Consider the following 18273-nt stretch of genomic DNA (forward strand, 5'->3'; position numbering starts at 1 on the left):
GTTTTGGATGTAAAGAAAAAGGTGTGCATCTGGATTATCCATTCAAACAGGTTTTGTGCGTCGTAGGAATTCCTATTTATTAACACTGTATGCATGGTATGACAAGCAGTTGGTGTGCACTGCACAAAGAATGCTGGCTGTTTTCTCAAGTGTTACATATCCGAACTACCCTTAAATGCTTTTCTTGGGAACAGTCAAACAATAGAACAAGTTTCCTTATTGAAATGATTTTCAATAAATTGAGGTTGAACAAAGACACATTTACTTGAGTCAGTGGGACTAAACATGCCAGCACTCTGCCAACTGAGCTATCTAGCCCTAATTTGGCAGTGGACCCGTTTTATTTTTAACAAAATTATTTGTTTGATTTTCAATACAATAGTTTGCATTCCACCAAAATGTGTTTGACTTCCTTGAGGCAACGATTTCACAGTGTTTTTGTGAGCAAATTTTTGGCAGCTAACATATAGCAAAATATTTCATGAAATATAACCCACAGTTATTTGTTTCCTGCATATCATTTCATTCAGCTTCCGGACAACATGGTTTGTTTGTTTACAATAACTATTGACAGGAAGGAAGGGATTGTTTTGGTTTAAACAAATGCAAGTATAGATAGATTCACAAAGCAAACAAATTCAATTTCTCGAATGATTTTGTGAAAGTCACGCCATGAACAGTATTGCAGTTGCAGAGCCCCCCTCCCCCACCCCACCGACACTGTGATAATTATGATTTTTTTATTTTCAATTTGTTTGTGCAAATTGTATTTTGGATTGTGGTTTGTCCAAAATATTTCTTTCTAAAGAAGTAAATTAAGAATAGATCCTCTGACAGACGCTCTCCTGTCTGTTTGAGATGTCATACTTTGGGTGACCGTCCCCTACCCTACCCTCAAGTGCTGAATTTGAGCCCCGAGCTCTAAGGGGACACCCCTGGGTGTGTCCCTACATAAGGTGTAATTTTGCAAGAGTTGTTCTCATGTTGCATATCCTCCTTGGTTGATACAAGATGACCCATCTATAATTTCATCATCTACTAGGAGGAGGGAAACGGGCAGGAGCAGATGGCACTAATCAATCAATTAACATCAGCCTCAAATTGCTTTGCCTGGCCTTCTTGGTAGTAGACTAGCCATACTAGTCAGCAGCTGTGTACTTGTGGAACAGCAGTTGTGTACTTGAAGTTGTGGAATAGCAGTTTTGTTATTTAATATCATCTATGTCCATAATACATGCACAGCCTTTCATCTGTAATTTGTACCTTTTGAAATGTGTAAGAAAGTAAACTATACAAACCCTAAGTTCCATATCTACAATTGCGACAATTAAATATAGTTTTTTGATGTTCCACTTTTTAGAAATAACAATTATATTTTACTTGCATATTTACTTCTTCATTACTTTGTTTACTTTTTTACCATTTTCTTTTTAAAACTCTACCATCGAGAAAAAAAATAAAATGGCATCAAAATTAGTTTAGAAATTAAATCAAAATATTTTGTAATCCATTTGGTAAAAAGTCACTGAATAACAACTAGAGTAATCAGAAGAAGTCTTCCTTTCATAGTATTGAGAATTACACTGCACTGTGAGATGCTTGAAGTGTCGCGTGCAGATGCAAAATAATAGGGAAAAAAAATCCTGTTTTAAGTTAAAATGAGTGATGATGCAAGGAAGCAAAATGGATAAGCACGCCTGTTTCCTTTGAATGGTGATTACACAACCAAATACGCCGTCGCATGTGCAAATTAACCTTCACTTCTGCAGTGATTTTTATTACAGATGATGGGCGTATATCTGCTCTGATTAGTTTCATTTGCAAACTTGTTTTCTAGTTGAGGAATATCAAACTTGGCTAAGGCCCAAACTTATGTTTCCTCAACTATTGTTGAACGTAATGTATGGGATCAAAGTACATTAGGGGAGTCGGGTTTAATGTGTCTTAAATTAAGATGAGAGATAATAATAATAAAATAATAATTTATTTTTAATATAGCGTCTTACATAAAAAATCTCAAAACGCTGTACAGTGTTTTACATATTATAAACATTAAGCTAAAAAGAGTAAGCAAAATACAGCAAAATTACATTGAGAAAATGCAGTTATATACCCTGTCACCCATTGGATTTGTGGGTGGTGCCTTTTACTTTAACATTCCCAGTGAGTTGACAGTGTATGCAGGGAAAGAAAACAATAGCAGACATTATGACTAGAATGAAGACGGATTACATCTACATAATGAAGAAATTTAACTGCGAGTGTATTTAAAATTGAGTACACTTTTGTTTTTTAAACATCCCATTTTTCATCCTGAGGAGGGGGTTGTTTACTTTTGCTGTCCACTGTATCCGTAAGAAAAAACAAGAACCAATTTTCAGTTTATGGTTGAGGATTTTTCAGTAATTAAAGGGAACAAGCTTTCTGTTACCACTGGGTTCTATTTTGAACTTGGTTTAGGTACAACAAAAATCTAATATGATGACATAGGAACCACAGGCAGGGAGGATTATCAGAGCAAACTGTGTAAGAGTGTGAATGACAGGTAGTGAGTTGGGAAGCGGAGAGCTTGCTAGCCACAGGCCAGCTTGAACCAATCACACTGAGTGGCCCCCACGCAGTGGATATAGATTTATCACCTCTGATTATTGCATAGGACAGCTGTTCTGCCATACTCCACACACATATCCAGCAGTATGTCATGTCACTGTATTATGAACCCTTAACTCGTCTAGTATAATGCATGGCACAGCTAGTTCTGGCTCACTCTGTGCATGTGTTGCCACAGTGTGTCATGTGTCAGCAGTGTAGTCTGCATTCCTCTGCATATGGAACATTACTGGAAACCCCTCCATGTGTACTCTGATGGTACAGTTCTGAACCTGCTGGCCAGTGATTCCACATTAGTGAGACGGCATTTAAAGAAGCAACCACCATCTGCACTGATGTCCAGACTCTGTGATGCGAATTTCTGCCACCTTTACTACACCGGAATTAAGCTGTGTGGATTAGATGCTGTTACTTGTGGGTTGTCTTAAGCATTCTGAGATGATAAACATCTGCATTGTGGAGACTGTCATGATCAATCGCACATGTATGGAACTGCCTTGTGGATTCTTCAGCTAACTCTTCACTAATATTGGAATATGTACCACTCATACCACTGATACACAGACCAATTTCCCAATGCAAGACAGCTTGTGTCGAATTGAAATCCAAACCACTTGATTGCAGTCAGATCTAAGTAGGTTTTGAGGACTTCTATGTTTTTGTTTCACACCCTTCTGGAATTTGTTGGATATTGACATTACTGGAATCAGCACCGATGCATGACAAACTGATTCACTCGGAGGCAATGAAGAAGAACACCAGCCCAAGTGGTGTCAACAGTGTTAGCCCCAATGGGGTGAAAATTAAAACAGAGTGTGACAGGAGCCCCAAGTCGACACCACCGCTACACGGTGGTAACGTAGGTGCTGCTGTTGACACGGATATTGCCGAGCAGAAGCCAATATCACTGTCTAAACTGATGCATGCACGGGCTCAACGCAGTGACTATTACCAAGGTACAGGTGTATTCAGCTTTGAACTTCATCACCGACCAAGTAAGATTTAGGAACCCCTTATCCTTGTCTGTCTGTGTTGGTTGGGCAGATCTTTGAAAAAGGAAAAAATTCTTTTTCTCTTCAGTCTGCTTTTAAAGCCTGTTATTTTTGTTGTTCATCATTTTTTGTTTGTATTGTTCGTTTATAAGGAAGCAAATGACTAACTCCACAGTTACCAGTGGCAGAGTATTTGTGAAAAGACAGTAGTTGCGATAACATAACCCTCCTCCCGACAGTCGTCAGCCTGGCGGAGGGTTACGTTATCGCAACTAAAAAGACAGTTACTGTGTATTGTGAATCCCCTTCCTTCCCACCGAAAAAGAAATAGATAACTAAATAATAAAAATAAAAAAGACATATATAATAAAATGAAATTAAAACCAATAATTTTAAAGCCAACAATTTTAAGCAATCATTAATGTCATCAATGCATTGCTGTTAAATCGTAAGAGAATAAGACGCTTTTGATATGTCAATGTTGGCAGGCTTAAGTCACCAAATACATAATCTTTCATTTCATTTGGGAGTTGCTCAAAATTTTAACAAATAGGCCCTAGTTTGTCAAATAGGAAAATTATGTTGAATCTTCATTTAAGCTTTTTAATGTAACTAACAACTTCATTTACTTCAAACTCTGTGAGAAGTTGACTAGTCTTTAACCAATATAACAAAATGAGGTTCGACGTAGTAAAAGCAATTGTCACAAAACTCATTGATTAATTATTCGAACCCATAGGCTAGTTGCGATAACTTAATCCTCCTGCCGAACAATGAAGCCTTCGGCTCTGCCGTCGAGGGAAGGGTTACGTTATCTCAGCTAGAAGAATTTGAGATATATCACAAAATAATTGAAGATTTAGAAATGTACGCAGTGATAAGGATGAACTCTTTTTTGACTGACTAATATTGGGCAGCAAAACAATACGAGTCTGAGAAATAAACTTGGGTTGTTGGGCTTCAAGCCCAAAATGTCCTTCAAAACTTCCATCTTAGTTGCGTTAACGTAACCCTCCTCTTCGCCGTCGAGAGGAGAGTTACGTTATTGCAACTACTCCCATTCATGACTGGCCTACGATTAAAAGCCCCTCCGTCCAACCTCCTATGCATCTTTCATTCCAAGATGAAACCAAGCTATAGTATATAAAACTGTCGCATATACCATTCAGAGAGCATTTCTTATACTCCTTTGTTTGGGGGGGGGGGGGGTCAATTCAAAACGCATTTAACTTTCCATTTATACCATGTTTATACCACACACGAAACTGTGTCTTCTTCAGCAAACCTTGCTGGACGTATTTCTAAAACATATTTTGGTGTCGCACGGTGATGCAAAAAGCAGATGTTTTGTCACTGTCATCAAAACCTTGCCGCCGCCTGTTTTCACAAAGTGTTCCCACAGAATGTAGGAATGAGTAAAAGTTCATCATAACTTTATGTAGCTGATCATCATCATACTGCAAAGCCAACACAATGTAGTAAATAAAAGATAAAAGATGTTATGTGCTTATTATGAAAATAAGTTTCTCTTTAAATGTGTCTAGGCATAGAGTAAGGTCTAGGCCACAGTGTTAAATGTAAAATTAATACACTGCTTTAAAATGACCAGCCCTTACACCTGTCAGCGTGGAAAATATGATTAGATTGTACACATCAGTTATAATGCGTGTTAAAATTTGCATATTGCACTGGGCTGAGTCTACATTAATTGCAGCCCATCTGGTAAGGTAAAACATCCATCTGGACTGCTAAACCATCTTATTGATTGGTTTATTTGAATGTCGGTCTCATTGCTAGTTATTGTTCTGTTTTTCTAGTTTTTGGTCCATGGGCGAACCATATGTTGTTCTGCTTACATGTTTTGTTCACATGCAAATAATGACATGCAAGCGCTGAGCTGTGTAGTAGGCAAGCGGATTTCTTGATGATGCTTGACATTTTCTTTCTCAGGGTGTGCGTAGTTCAATTGTGTATGTAGTAGGCGTAGTATAGGCAGGTTGCAAGTGTCGGATGTTCATCAGTTCAGACAATACTAAAAAACGATCTCTTTACGTCGCTAGTGTGCTTACAGACCTGTATACATTTCCAGTGAAATGTTTGTAGGCATGTTTAAGTATCAAGCCATGTAAAGTATGCACTGTACATGTACATAGCACTTTTGTAAGAAAACAAACTCTGTAGTCATTTTTGTCCTTCTAGTGATCTCTCATGTAGTCTTCAGGGTGGAGTGCTAAATTAAGTAACTTGAAGCTTCACAAGGTATTTTTAGAGCTTTTAAAAATAAAATACAACAGACATGTGAATCAGTCTTAAAGGTCTATTTTTAATCATTACAAGAGCTTGGGAAAAAAATTCAAAGACCTCTGGCTAGTATCAAGCACATCATGTAGCTGCCATTTTGTGTAATGTAATGCATACCACACTTTGCACTGAAACTGAACTTACATGAAACACAGTAGTAACATGAATTTTCGATCAAATTATGTAGAGTGGGTGGGGTATAAATGTCATTTATATGGGGTTTATGATGCCTCTGTATATCCCATCTGCATTGTTCCAATATTTTTTCTAACAAACATCTCAGATCCAGATGACTAGAAGTTAGAAGTAGAGCATAGGAAAGCTGCCTGCAATTTATCAGTCACAACTTCACAAGCAGTCTTTGCAGACACCACCTTTAGCCCCCAACATGAAATTAAGGAACATGCCCTGTATTACTGTGTTTCTCATAACAGGTGCTGTGAGTTTTACAGGAAACATGACTAGGGTTGACAAGCCACGATGTCCCAGTGATCCATGAACATAAAGCCATACCTAGCTTCATTATTCCCCGACCCAATCACTACCCTTAAAGGGTCTCTATACACCATTTCCAGTTTTCAACAAATCATCGAGTAAGAAATGTCTTAAAGGCAGTGGACACTATTGGTAGTTACTCAAAGTAATTATTGGCATAAAACCTTTCTTGGTAACGAGTAATGGGGAGAGGTTGATAGTATAAAACGTTGTGAGAAGTGGCTCCCTCTGAAGTGCCATAGTTTTGAGAAAAAAGTAATTTTCCTAGATGGTTGATTTCGAGACCTCAGATTTAGAACTTGAGGTCTGGAAATCAACCATCTAAACGCACACAACTTCGTGTGAGAAGGGTTATTTTTCTTTCATTATTATCTCGCAACCTCGAGCTCAAATTTTCACAGGTTTGTTATTTTATGCATATGTTGAGATACACCAACTGTGAAGGCTAGTCTTTGACAATTACCAATAGTGTCCACTGCCTTTAAAGAAATACATGGTCAATTTTAAGAAAACAAAAAAATTGGTACTGATTATTTAATCTGAAATGAATCACTTATTGTAGGTTACAAGTTATACATTTATTATTTTGTAAAAATGTGTAGGCCTTGACAAACAGAAACTTGCCTATGTCTTTCTTTTTAAAAGACTAGCCTAAACAAATTGCGGACAGATTTATATCAACTGAAATTTTCTTATTTTTTAGCAGAACCCTTCAAGGGTACATCATCAGTGTCTTCATATCCAATGTGTAGCCGCCTGTTTGTTCTGAACCTTGTTGTTTGGATACTGTTGTCATTTTGGACAGTGTAGCTCCTTCCTCTTAAGGAAAGTTTGATTTCATTGCCTGACCAATGTAGTTTGACCATGGAGCTTTTTTGAAGTTTAATTTGTGTGACCTTAAACCCATTTTATGTGAGAAGCTGAGTATGATGTTAAGTTGTTTAGTGAACAGCAGTTAAAACATTTTTATTGCTTGTGGTTGGCATGACAACTTCCCCCATAGTGTGACAATCATTTTGTTGTGGCAGGACCATGGGCAGGACTGACCAATAATTCAAGTGTCCTCCCGATATTAAATTTTAATACACAAATCTACATCTGTTGGTACATCTGTTCAGCATTAAAAGTATAAATCAATGAGCAAGGAACCAATCCTTGTATTGGAAGAATTATCTTGACATGACAAAGGTCATTGAACAGTGTTTAACATGTGATGTCCCTTCCCTTACCAAGGACAGTGTATTGGGGACCAGATGGTGGACATGTTAGCTTCACCTTGTAACCAAGGTGTTTGGTGTGTCTGCAGTGTTCAGTAATTGACTCTTGGAGTGGGATGCTGAATTTATGATTCACATGTCACAAACAGCCACAAACCATACCCAAGTTCCTGTTTTTATCAAAACATCTGGAGGGGGAGGGGGGTGCTCTGCTCTCTGCCCATGCTAGATTCCAAGTTGTTTCTTGCCAAATTAAGAGATGAATCATGGTGCTCTTTACATCTGTCTCTGCTATGGTTGTGATGGTCCACCAACCCTGCTGTAACCAACCCCCCATGCAGGCACCAGCAGTCGCAGGCATTTCAGAAAGAAGTCAGAGTGACTGGTTGGTTTGGCGACATTTGGCAGCCTAATTGGTTAAGTGTGAGCTTTGATGGCAGCTCCCAGTCTGTGTCCTGCACCTGGTTCCTTTACTGTCACTACCTATATCCTGAGCTGGCATTGTGCACATGTGTCATCATCTCTCTCAACCCTCTGTTGTTTCCGAACTGTTCTTTGCTTGAAATGGCTGTTCTAATTTGCTTGTTCCATGCCAGGGTATTAAGAAATGTATAGGCGTGTCTGTAAGGTGCCATGTTTAAATTTAGCAGCACCTGGCTGCTTGAAGAAATGTGCGTAAGTGGTAGTTAATGAACATTGAGCCTGGTGATATTACCAAGTGGATCTTGCTGGCTCTTCAGCATTCCAATTTGAGGAAACAAATAATGATGGTTCGAAGTTTTTGTGGTAGTGAGTGAATGATGACACTGTAAACCAGAGACAAATTTCCTCAGACAGTCGGTACTCAAAACCTACTCTAAGTCCTAATGTCAAAATATAAAAAAAATATAATCCCCTTTTAGATCAAAAAAATATATAATTTATTGGCAATCTGCCTAAAAGAAGCATGAAATGTTTTTGTGTGATGGGATGATGTACTTGACATGTTTTGTAGGTCATTGTTTTATGGCACATACTGAAGTCGTCCCTGGTGTACGTTCTTGGAATATGGGCAACATGGAGCACCACATGTGGTTTGAATTTGGTAGTTCTACTTTCTCACAAGCCTTTCCTGATATGGATGATTGTGGTATTTCAATGATACCTGGTTTGAATTAGTAAGGGGAGATGTGTTGTGTGGTGGTGGTGGTGGGGGGGGGGGCTGGATGTTTGAATCTACAGAGTGGATGCTGTGTTGATTGAGAGAGGGTGCATCAATTCCATATAGTCTGTAATTGATTAGGGTTTTCCTGCTTAATGGGTGGCCATATGATCTGCCCAGATTCACTCATTTCTGTGTGATATGACTTTACAAATCTCACGTGAGCCACCAGGGTTTTCCCTTGTCCCTTGACTTTTTTTCACTAGTCTAAATTTCATGTGAAATATGGTTGCTTTTCAACACTGGACTAGCCAGCAGGACCACATGGTGAATTTTGACAAGTACATTGAATGTTGACTGTTTTTTTGAAGGGGTTAACTAGCATATTGCCAGCAGGCCACTTAGCGCTATTAATCAATTTGTATCGGGGTTAAAACAATCATTTAACACTAATAACAGACATTATTTTGGAATAATGCAGTTTTTTGCAACAAAAGTTTTTGAAATTAAGCAAAATGCAGAGCACCTGAAGAAACACTTCAAACAAATTTATTTCAGATGAAATTAGTTTATTATACAAATCATCAAAATTACAATGCAAAGCAACATGGTGGCTCCAGTGAGCTTGAACTGAACATTATGCAATGTGGACACATGGAGAATCAGTCTGACCAGAAGTAGTGTATTATAAATAGTAACTGGAGATGGGGAGCATCTTGATGCTATCTAAACTGGATGGAGCCAACACTGGTACCAATATCCACCAGATGGCATTCCTCAAGGTTGAAGAAATGCCTACTGATGTTCAGCAGTCATGACAAAAATGTCAAGCGGTACAGCAGCCTTACCAGCTCATGCCATAGATATGATGCTATAGGACCAGCCCAGGCCATAATAGCTAACTTGTCCATTTGGATTTTTCCATTAAAGGGAAGGTACACCTTTGGTAGTTGTCAAAGACCAGTCTTCTCACTTGGTGTATCCCAACATAATCATAAAATATATAAAAATGTGAAAATTTGAGCTCAATTGGTCATCAGAGTTGCGAGGAAATGATGACAGAAAAAACACCATTGTTGGACGAATTTGTGTGCTTTCGGTTAGGAATAAAAGACTTCTTTATTATTTTAGTGAGAAGTTACCTCTTTCTCAAATTCTATGCTACTTCAGAGGGAGCCGTTTCCCACAATGTTTTAAACCATCAGCAGCTAGCTCCCAAGTGCTTGTTACAAAGTCAGTTTTTAAGTTACTAGTTTTGAGTAATTACTAAACGTGTACCTTCCCTTTAAACTCGGGAAGACAGTGGAGTCATGTGCTAAAACAATCAGAGAAAAGTTTCTGCTTATGTCATGGTGTCTGAAACTGAGAGGAAACTCAGGAATGTTTGTCTCCATTTGAATGTGGAAATGGAATGATCTCTCAGTCTTAGGGCCAGTGAATATTTTTCATGATTATCTTGAATGTTAGGAAATACTTGTATATTAAAGGCAGTGGACACTATTGGCAATCACTCAAAAGAAATTATTAGCATAAAACCTTTCTTGGTGACAGTAATGGGGAGAGGTTGATAGTATAAAACATCGTGAGAAATGGCTTCCTCTGAAGTGCCATTAGTTTTTGAGTAAGAAGTAATTTTCCACGAATTTGATTTCGAGACCTCAGATTTAGAACTTGAGGTCTCGAAATCAACCATCTAAAAGCACACAACTTCGGGTGACAAGGGTGTTGTTTTGTTTCATTATTATCTCGCAAGGTCTATGACCAATTGAGCTCAAATTTTCACCGGTTTGTTATGTTATGCATGTTGAGATACACCAACTGTGAAGGCTAGTCTTTGACAATTACCAATAGTGTCCACTGCCTTTAAGAGTACCATCCAAAGCATCCAAACTTTTTTTTTTTTTACAAATTTATCTTTGAAATTGCTTCTCCATTTCGGAACATTAAACATGTAATTTACGTTTCGTATCAAAAACTCAATGTAGAACTATTCAAAACTAAATAAAAAGTTAGCCTATGAATGTAATGGAGTTAGGATTCAGGGGAAATGAGTTAAGAGGAGCTGGGAGGATTCATTTTGCTGGAAAGCATTATCGTACAATTCTAAAAATGTCTGTAAATGTTGAAGGGGAGTACTTATGATCTGATGGTATATTTGATTTCTGTGAATATTTTATCAAGGAATTTCCTGTACTCATGGTTTGTTATTATTATTATTATTATTTATTCGACCAATACAAACAAACCAAAGTTGCAATAGCACAAGGCAGAACATTTTAACGGAAAAATAGTTATAAAAAAGCAAGAAATAAGGAAAATAAATACCAAAAAACAAAAAATAAACACTGTAAGAGGGCGGCTAAGGGCATAGTTTGTGACAGTTCTTGGAATCCGGAGAGCTCATGTTCATAAATTCAGAATTCCAGACACAATGTTGGGTTTCCACTATATCATTATAATGAACTTCCTCGGTATCCATCTAAACTTTACAAATTTACTGTTGTGTAGTTATGAATGTCAGCATAGGAATGTCCTGAGCGTCCAAGAATGATATGCCAGCACCAATTACTCCAGTGCCTGTTTTGCTCATTACTTCATCTGTCTCTGTTATCCATCACTGTCTTGGAGAGGATGATAATGATGAATGGTTCTTATTGAGATGACTTGAGAAATGCAGGCCCATGGTTATCTTATCCTACTCTAGTTTCGACTTCAATGGTCCATAAAGGACGGTCACTAGGGAATATATGTGCCTGAGATATTTTTTCAACTCCACCCCTTGCCCTATTTTCAATCATGGGCCATGGGATGTACATGACTGGTTATCATATTGACTTGACAAGTTGTGGTGAAGTTTAATTGACCTCTATTCTATGAACAAAAACACAAATTAATGAAATTGATATGAATAAGTGAGCTGCAAATTTGCAACCAGTAAACTAAATGGTTTGCTCTCTAACAAGTTAAGTGTTTTGTGCTGGGCATGTGTACCATTATGAAGATAATGTTAATATACTGTACCAGTAGCTACTGTATCATCTCATGGACTATTATAACTTTTAACCCCTCCTGCAAATTAATAGAATATTATCTTTTTCAAACCATTAAATTAAACATGTGACTTTTAGGAAAATCTTTTGAGCTTCCTTAAGATCTTCTTGGTTTGTGATGACAATAAAGGGATGCATTTAATGCAAACAGATTTCTTTTACAAAGAAGGGCTATAAAAGTTTTGGTGATGCACACTGATTTATTTATTTATTGTTCTTGCTTAAAGGAACACGTTGCCTTGGATCGGACGAGTTGGTCAAAACAAAAGCGTTTGTAACCGTTTTTTATAAAATGCATATGGTTGGAAAGATGTTTTAAAAGTAGAATACAATGATCCACACAAGTTTGCCTCAAAATTGCGTGGTTTTCCTTCTACTGTGCGAACTAACATGGTCGGCCATTTATGGGAGTCAAAATTTTGACCTCCATAAATGGCCGACGAGGTAAAAGGAAAACCACGCAATTTCGAGGCATGTTTGTGTGGATCATTGTATTCTACTTTTACAACATCTTTCTAACCATATGCATTTTATAAAAAACGGTTACAAACGCTTTTCAAAGACCAACTGGACCGATTCAAGGCAACGTGTTCCTTTAAATTGTTTTCTTACTTAAATTGTAGTTTAAAAACCTTATCATGGATGGAAGTACATTTTAACTTTGCTAAAACCACTTTTGAAATCGGACATTATTATTTTGATGGATCTAAAAAGGGCATCTACTCAACTTCCCCTCTCACCTTGACATAGCTTTAGAAGTTCAATGAAAATGCCAACCATTTTGAAGGACGTCATTATTTAAAAGCATCCTATATAGAAACAGTTTGAAACTTGTGAGAGGATATGAAGTAATCAGTTACTATACAGCTTTAAGTCCTATTCAAATGCCAGCGACGCCCTGTGTGACTAGATCCAGATGTGCCTTTTTGAAACCACTGCAGTGGGTATTATTGGTCATTGAATCACAATCTTCTTGACACAGATGCCTTAAATCGGCAGCGTGTGCCTCCATAATTTATCAGTATTTGGAGCATTTGAATATGCCGACCCTAATTGTATGCAAGGTGCTTAAATACTGCTGAAAAAACATGGGGGGAATTATGCCAAATCTGGATCCAGAGCTGGTGTCGTATTTGATAAAATAACAAAACCTTTAAACATAAAGCAGACTGGATTTGGTGGAGTCAATGACTTCAAACTAGACGCAAAACCATGTCTGTAAAGAAAAGAAAACAATATGAATTGTCACAGCGCCATTGTTACACCAAAATATTATTGTTTGGTAAATGCAGTCTGTGTGAATGAGGTAATTTTTGAGTGGGGCCTTAACATTGTCTTCCTTATCACCCATCTGTGAGTAGATTGTGTGCTAGCCTTGTACAAGTTTAGTCAGCCGATTGTTTGTTTGACTTGTACAAGTTTAGTTCCCAATAAATCTACCCCTGCTGATTCTGTGGCAGTTTAACAGCAAGGTTGACACCTTGACAATTAACAGCAATGAACAGTGATTAGGTCACTGCTGTATCTCATTAACATCGTATAAAGCAGACATCCCTTGTCAAATTACATTCACACACACATAGATTTTGACCTTGTAAGTTGTAGTACTATTGCAAAGAAACTCATGGTAGTGTGTGCCTGTAAATGCCTGCAAGGTTTCTTTATGTCTTCCTTGATGGAATTGGCTTGATATAGCAGAGAGTTTCTTCCAGATGTGTACATCCTTTTTGAAGGGAGCACAGGATGTCTTGTGAAGGATGTATGAATCATACGTGTGATTGATCCAAAGTGTTCTTGACTCTACTAAAGACTGTCCACAATTGAAACATCATGTCCACTTCTCATATGCACTTTTATTTAAGTTTTGGGAGAAAATGCATATTCATCGGGCATAGAAAATTGATTAGCTGATTTAAGTTAAACTGACTCCTATCCAGAACTCGACACTTTTGATTTCACATTGTGATTGACTTCAAGTAATAGCTGCCAGTAATAATTTAAAGGCAGTGGACAATATTGGTAATTACACAAAACCTTACTTGGTAACAAGTAATGGGAAGAGATTGGTAGTACAGAACATTGTGAGAAATGGCTCCCTCTGAAGTGGAGTAGTTTTCGAGAAAGAAGTAGTTTTTCCACGAATTTGATTTCGAGACCTCAGATTTAGAACTTGAGGTCTCGAAATCAACCATCTAAACGCACACAACTTCGTGTGACAAGGGTGTTTTTTTCTTTCATTATTATCATCGCAAGTGCGATGACCGATTGAGCTCAAATTTTCACAGGTTTGTTATTTTATGCACATGTTGAGATACACCAACTGTGAAGGTTAGTCTTTGACAATTACCAATACTGTCCACTGCCTTTAAAACAGAAAGGAATTTTAGATTAGACTGACATAAGTTACAGTTTATAAAGAACAAACAGGCAAATATCTCTTATTATTTTCGAAAGAATAAATATCATCGGCTTACTATTACTTGCATTCAAAAACAATAATTTAAAATTAGATGATCTAAGATACTTATTGAATGTGAAACTAATGGAAGTTGTAATATATATCAGGCCTGGAATTTCGTCATTTTTAGGGCAAGGCCACTTTGGCCTTCGATAGGTGCAAATTTTGAAGGGCACCAAGGCCAAATGAAAGGGCACCAAGGCCAAAAATATTTGTTTCAAGGGCACGGAGGCCAAAGATTTATGAGCGATATATGCAAAACAATAAATTGAAGCAAAGCACAAGGTTAAATGTGTCCGTGTGTTAAAACCTATCCTAAACAATGAAATGTGTATTTAAAAAAAAAATGCACTTTTAATTTTATATAATGAAAAAAATAATTTAAAAAAAATCCTGGACGATCTTCAAATTGCGCAAATAATTTCTCTGCACTATCTTCAAATTGCGCAAAATATTTGTATACGATCGGCAGATTGTGCACACCATTCCCGCACTATCGGCAAACTGCGCAAACTATTTCCTGATGCAATTGCACAAATTATTCCTGTACGACGATCGGTGAGTGCACAAACAACAAAACCACTGCTAAAAAGTACTCTTTGTGCACGATCGCCCGATAGATTTGCGTCCAACTATTTTTCTTATCCTGCTTTCCGCTTGGTCTTGCCAGTCCTCTGAATGCAAGGTTTGTTAGACTTAGCTCCAAGTATGCGATCTTGCGGTTTAGTCGTCCTGATAGCAGATACATTATTGCCTGAAACAGCGCCCTCTTTAAATAACCACAGTCTCAGACTTGAAAAAGGCTAAAATGTTCATCGGCTAAAAATATAGTCAGGTTGCCTTGCCACACAGAGAAAAAATGCATGCAAAATTCTGTTACAAAAAAGCAGACTTCAGGGTACCAGCCGCCGTGCATGTTTTTATGTGGTGAAAAGATCGTGGCCGCGTGGTAAAGTTTGGTTGTGTTGTGTTCGCTTCGTTGGATTAATTCGCGGCACGATCAGGCTGAAGTGGACCTTGGATTTTAAGGTGAAAAGGGCACTAAGGCCATTGGGGAAAAGGGCACGGCAAACTTGGCCGTGATGTTTGGTTATTTTCAAGGGGCATCACGGCCACTTGAAGGGCAACGACGGCAATGGCCGTCGTGGCCGCCGTGAAATTCCAGCCCTGATATATCCCTTGGATATTACGTTACAAGTCCACAGCGCCCACATGGAGGTCAATGAAGGCCTACCATTGGTTGATAGCCATGCGCGGCGAGTGACTGCTATCATCGGACCTCATTAATGCCGGTGGCCAAGTGCAAGGCTTCAATAGGTTGTCTGAAAGTCAAGAAGAAATAAATTACAAGTGTCACTCCAATATGAAATATGACAACAGATCTCACGATAGAGATCTTTTTGTCAATTTTTTTTATATACATTCCAATTTTGTTTACACTTTACTAGTACTAATTTTCAACATTTGTTTCTAGACTTTGAGTTGACACCAATTATACAGCAATAAGTCACTTAAGATTTAGGTGTTGTAGTACAAGTTGTAGCATTGGGATGGTAGAGGTCATTCCCAAATTAGTGGCTTTGACTGCAGTTGGATTATTGTTTCAAACATCTATATAGCTATAACCACAACCAGCTCAAATACTGCCATTCAAGAGGTTTAACTTTGCTATTAAGTGCTAGCTATATTGTGTCTGCTGCCCTCTGCTGTTGAATTGTTGTCATTCAATCATCCCTGAGGAAACTTGGTGGATGATTACGTATTGTAGATTGCAGTACAAAAAATATGCAAATAATTTTTAATAAGATAATAACTGAAAAGAGGGTTTTGTTACGATTAAAGTGTAAGAAATTATGCATCCTTGTTGAAAATGTGAGAGTTCATCCCCCATTGCACTTACTAAGTTACTTGTAGCTGTTGTGTGTATGGAGTAAGTAATTGACAGTTGTTTGATGTGTGGGCTCAGGTGTTCCAAACCTAGTGTAATCATATTATAGCTTCAATAGATGCTACCCCATGCTCAAAGGTCCTCTGAGGAATCCAAATTGAAATGCTGGTTTCTACATCTTATTATAAGTAGGTCTGATGTGTCAGAGTGTAGGTGCATGGACCTCTTTAGCTTGAGTTGACCTTCCATGCTGCATGTAATGCATCATAAATGGATTCTGTATTCACTTTATTACTTTTTAAGGAAGAGCTTTTGAAAATTGATTGCCAATTTATTTTCTAATGTTTAACCATTCCTGTAACAGTAACAAACAAATGTACAAGCAGTACCGACAATTCTGATATTGCCATCCTCATGCGTCTTCATTACTGCTATTTATCTACCTGAAAAAAATATGTTTGAATTTTTTAATTTTTATTTTTTATTTTTATGTACACAGCACCTTGGGGTCCAGTCATGGATGTAAGGAGCTTTATAAGCATTATTTATTATTATAAAAATAAAACATCCAAAATAAAACTAGAGTCTGTAGGGCTATACAAATCCACAGTGTAGATTTCACCCTTACTGGTCTGTATGATTTCACTTCTGTAAAGGTGGTATACACAGACCCATCCATCAAAAGTCATCTATGACAAAATAAAAATGCTTCAAAGCTTTGATAATATTATGAGAGCATGGATTTCCTTTGACAAAAATGTGTTGAGATTTTCAAAATGGCATACATTAAGATAAAGACCCCCCCCCCTCTATGTCCCAATCCTGAATTTGCCTCACATGCTGTCTGTTTAATGCTGTCTGTTTAACATGCAGCATGTGTTAGTGATTTGTCACTCAGATCTTGGATTCTTTGCCAAGCCCTCCCGGGGGGGGGGGGGGGGGGGGGGGGGGGGGGGGCCTGCACCTTGCTGCTAGAAGACATCATTTACCCTCCTCACTCATTCCATCCACCTGTGCCATTCTCACATACCTGGAGGTTGGTGGGCATAGCTGGCATGCCAACATTCCTGGGTTGGGCAGTAAATGGGCAGTGTGGATCCTAACTGACAACGAGATTATTATAGAATTAACTGTCAAGGGCATTCATTCATACAACTTTCAGGATTCTACAACTTTGCATGTATGGTGTTAGTATCAGTCATTGTTGAAGAATTGTCTAGCAAATTATAAGGAAATTTGTATGTATTACTTTCATAACACGAACGAAGTCTTTTTGATCAATATTTTTCCTGATTATGGACTTTCCTTTTAGCATCTGTATTTCATTGAATGCGACCTACCTTGCTATTGTCACATTTTCCCCAAATGTGAACATTAAAATTGGCCCCTTTGACAGTTCTGTGATAGACCAATCCACCTCCGTGCCTGAATACATTGACCAATCACAACCGGAAACACTCAAAGTTCTGACACGTAAACAACTTTCTGCATTTGAGTTACTTTATCATGTCTGCAACAATGAGAAATTCAGTTAAGAGATTTTTTTCGTGCCAAACAATTTCTTATGGTTTGCAGTTAAAAAAAAAAAAAGACTTCAAATTATACTTTATTTATTGCTTCATTACCAATCATACCTTTGAGTGTAGCTTTCATGTTCCCCTTTTCTATGTTGGCGAGGAATGACAAATATTCTTGTTCAAGTTGTTCTATAGAGCCTTTCAATTTAGTGCTAATAAAACTACTTCCAATTGGTGTAGGATTCCTGATGTAGGGGAACTGCTGGAGAGGCAATATGGTCAAAAGTGAATCCCCAATAGACTACCCCAAAACTTCTGTAAAGTAACATGTGTTGATCTGCTGACATGTTTAACAGGAGGTAGCCCTGTAAAGTCCATCATCATACAGGTCTACCCTGCCTTCTGCCAAGGAACTCTCCTGCAATTGAAACTACTGGCAAAGTCATTAGGATTACCTTCCAAGACTGATGACAATTGGTGTATTCATTCCTGAGTGAAAGTGGGTGATGGTTTGGCTGAGCTGGAGGCATATTTGCCGGGAGTGCTCTCTACTGTTCCCAGTGGAGAAAGAGTTCCTAGTCCTATAAACATATCTTGAGACATC

The 18273-nt window shown here is 37.9% G+C and overlaps 1 protein-coding gene across 7 annotated transcripts in view; it reads left to right on the forward strand.

The window, feature by feature from the left end:
* The window catches only part of LOC139935239 (protein CBFA2T1-like), a 110721-nt gene that overhangs the window by 29147 nt on the left and 63301 nt on the right, over positions 1-18273 (forward strand). For 5 of the 7 annotated variants that reach the window (XM_071929738.1, XM_071929739.1, XM_071929740.1 and 2 more), the window contains exon 1: positions 2784-3605. The exons of 1 other annotated variant lie outside the window; for it this stretch is intronic. In XM_071929738.1, coding sequence (XP_071785839.1) covers positions 3326-3605 — 280 coding nt within the window. In that variant the 5' untranslated portion in view covers positions 2784-3325. Of the gene's footprint in view, positions 1-2783; positions 3606-18273 lie in introns of those variants that run through there. One more of the 7 variants, XM_071929742.1, reaches the window with a different exon arrangement.

The sequence above is a fragment of the Asterias amurensis genome, chromosome 3 (genome assembly GCF_032118995.1).
Source record: "Asterias amurensis chromosome 3, ASM3211899v1".
NCBI lineage: Eukaryota > Metazoa > Echinodermata > Asteroidea > Forcipulatida > Asteriidae > Asterias > Asterias amurensis.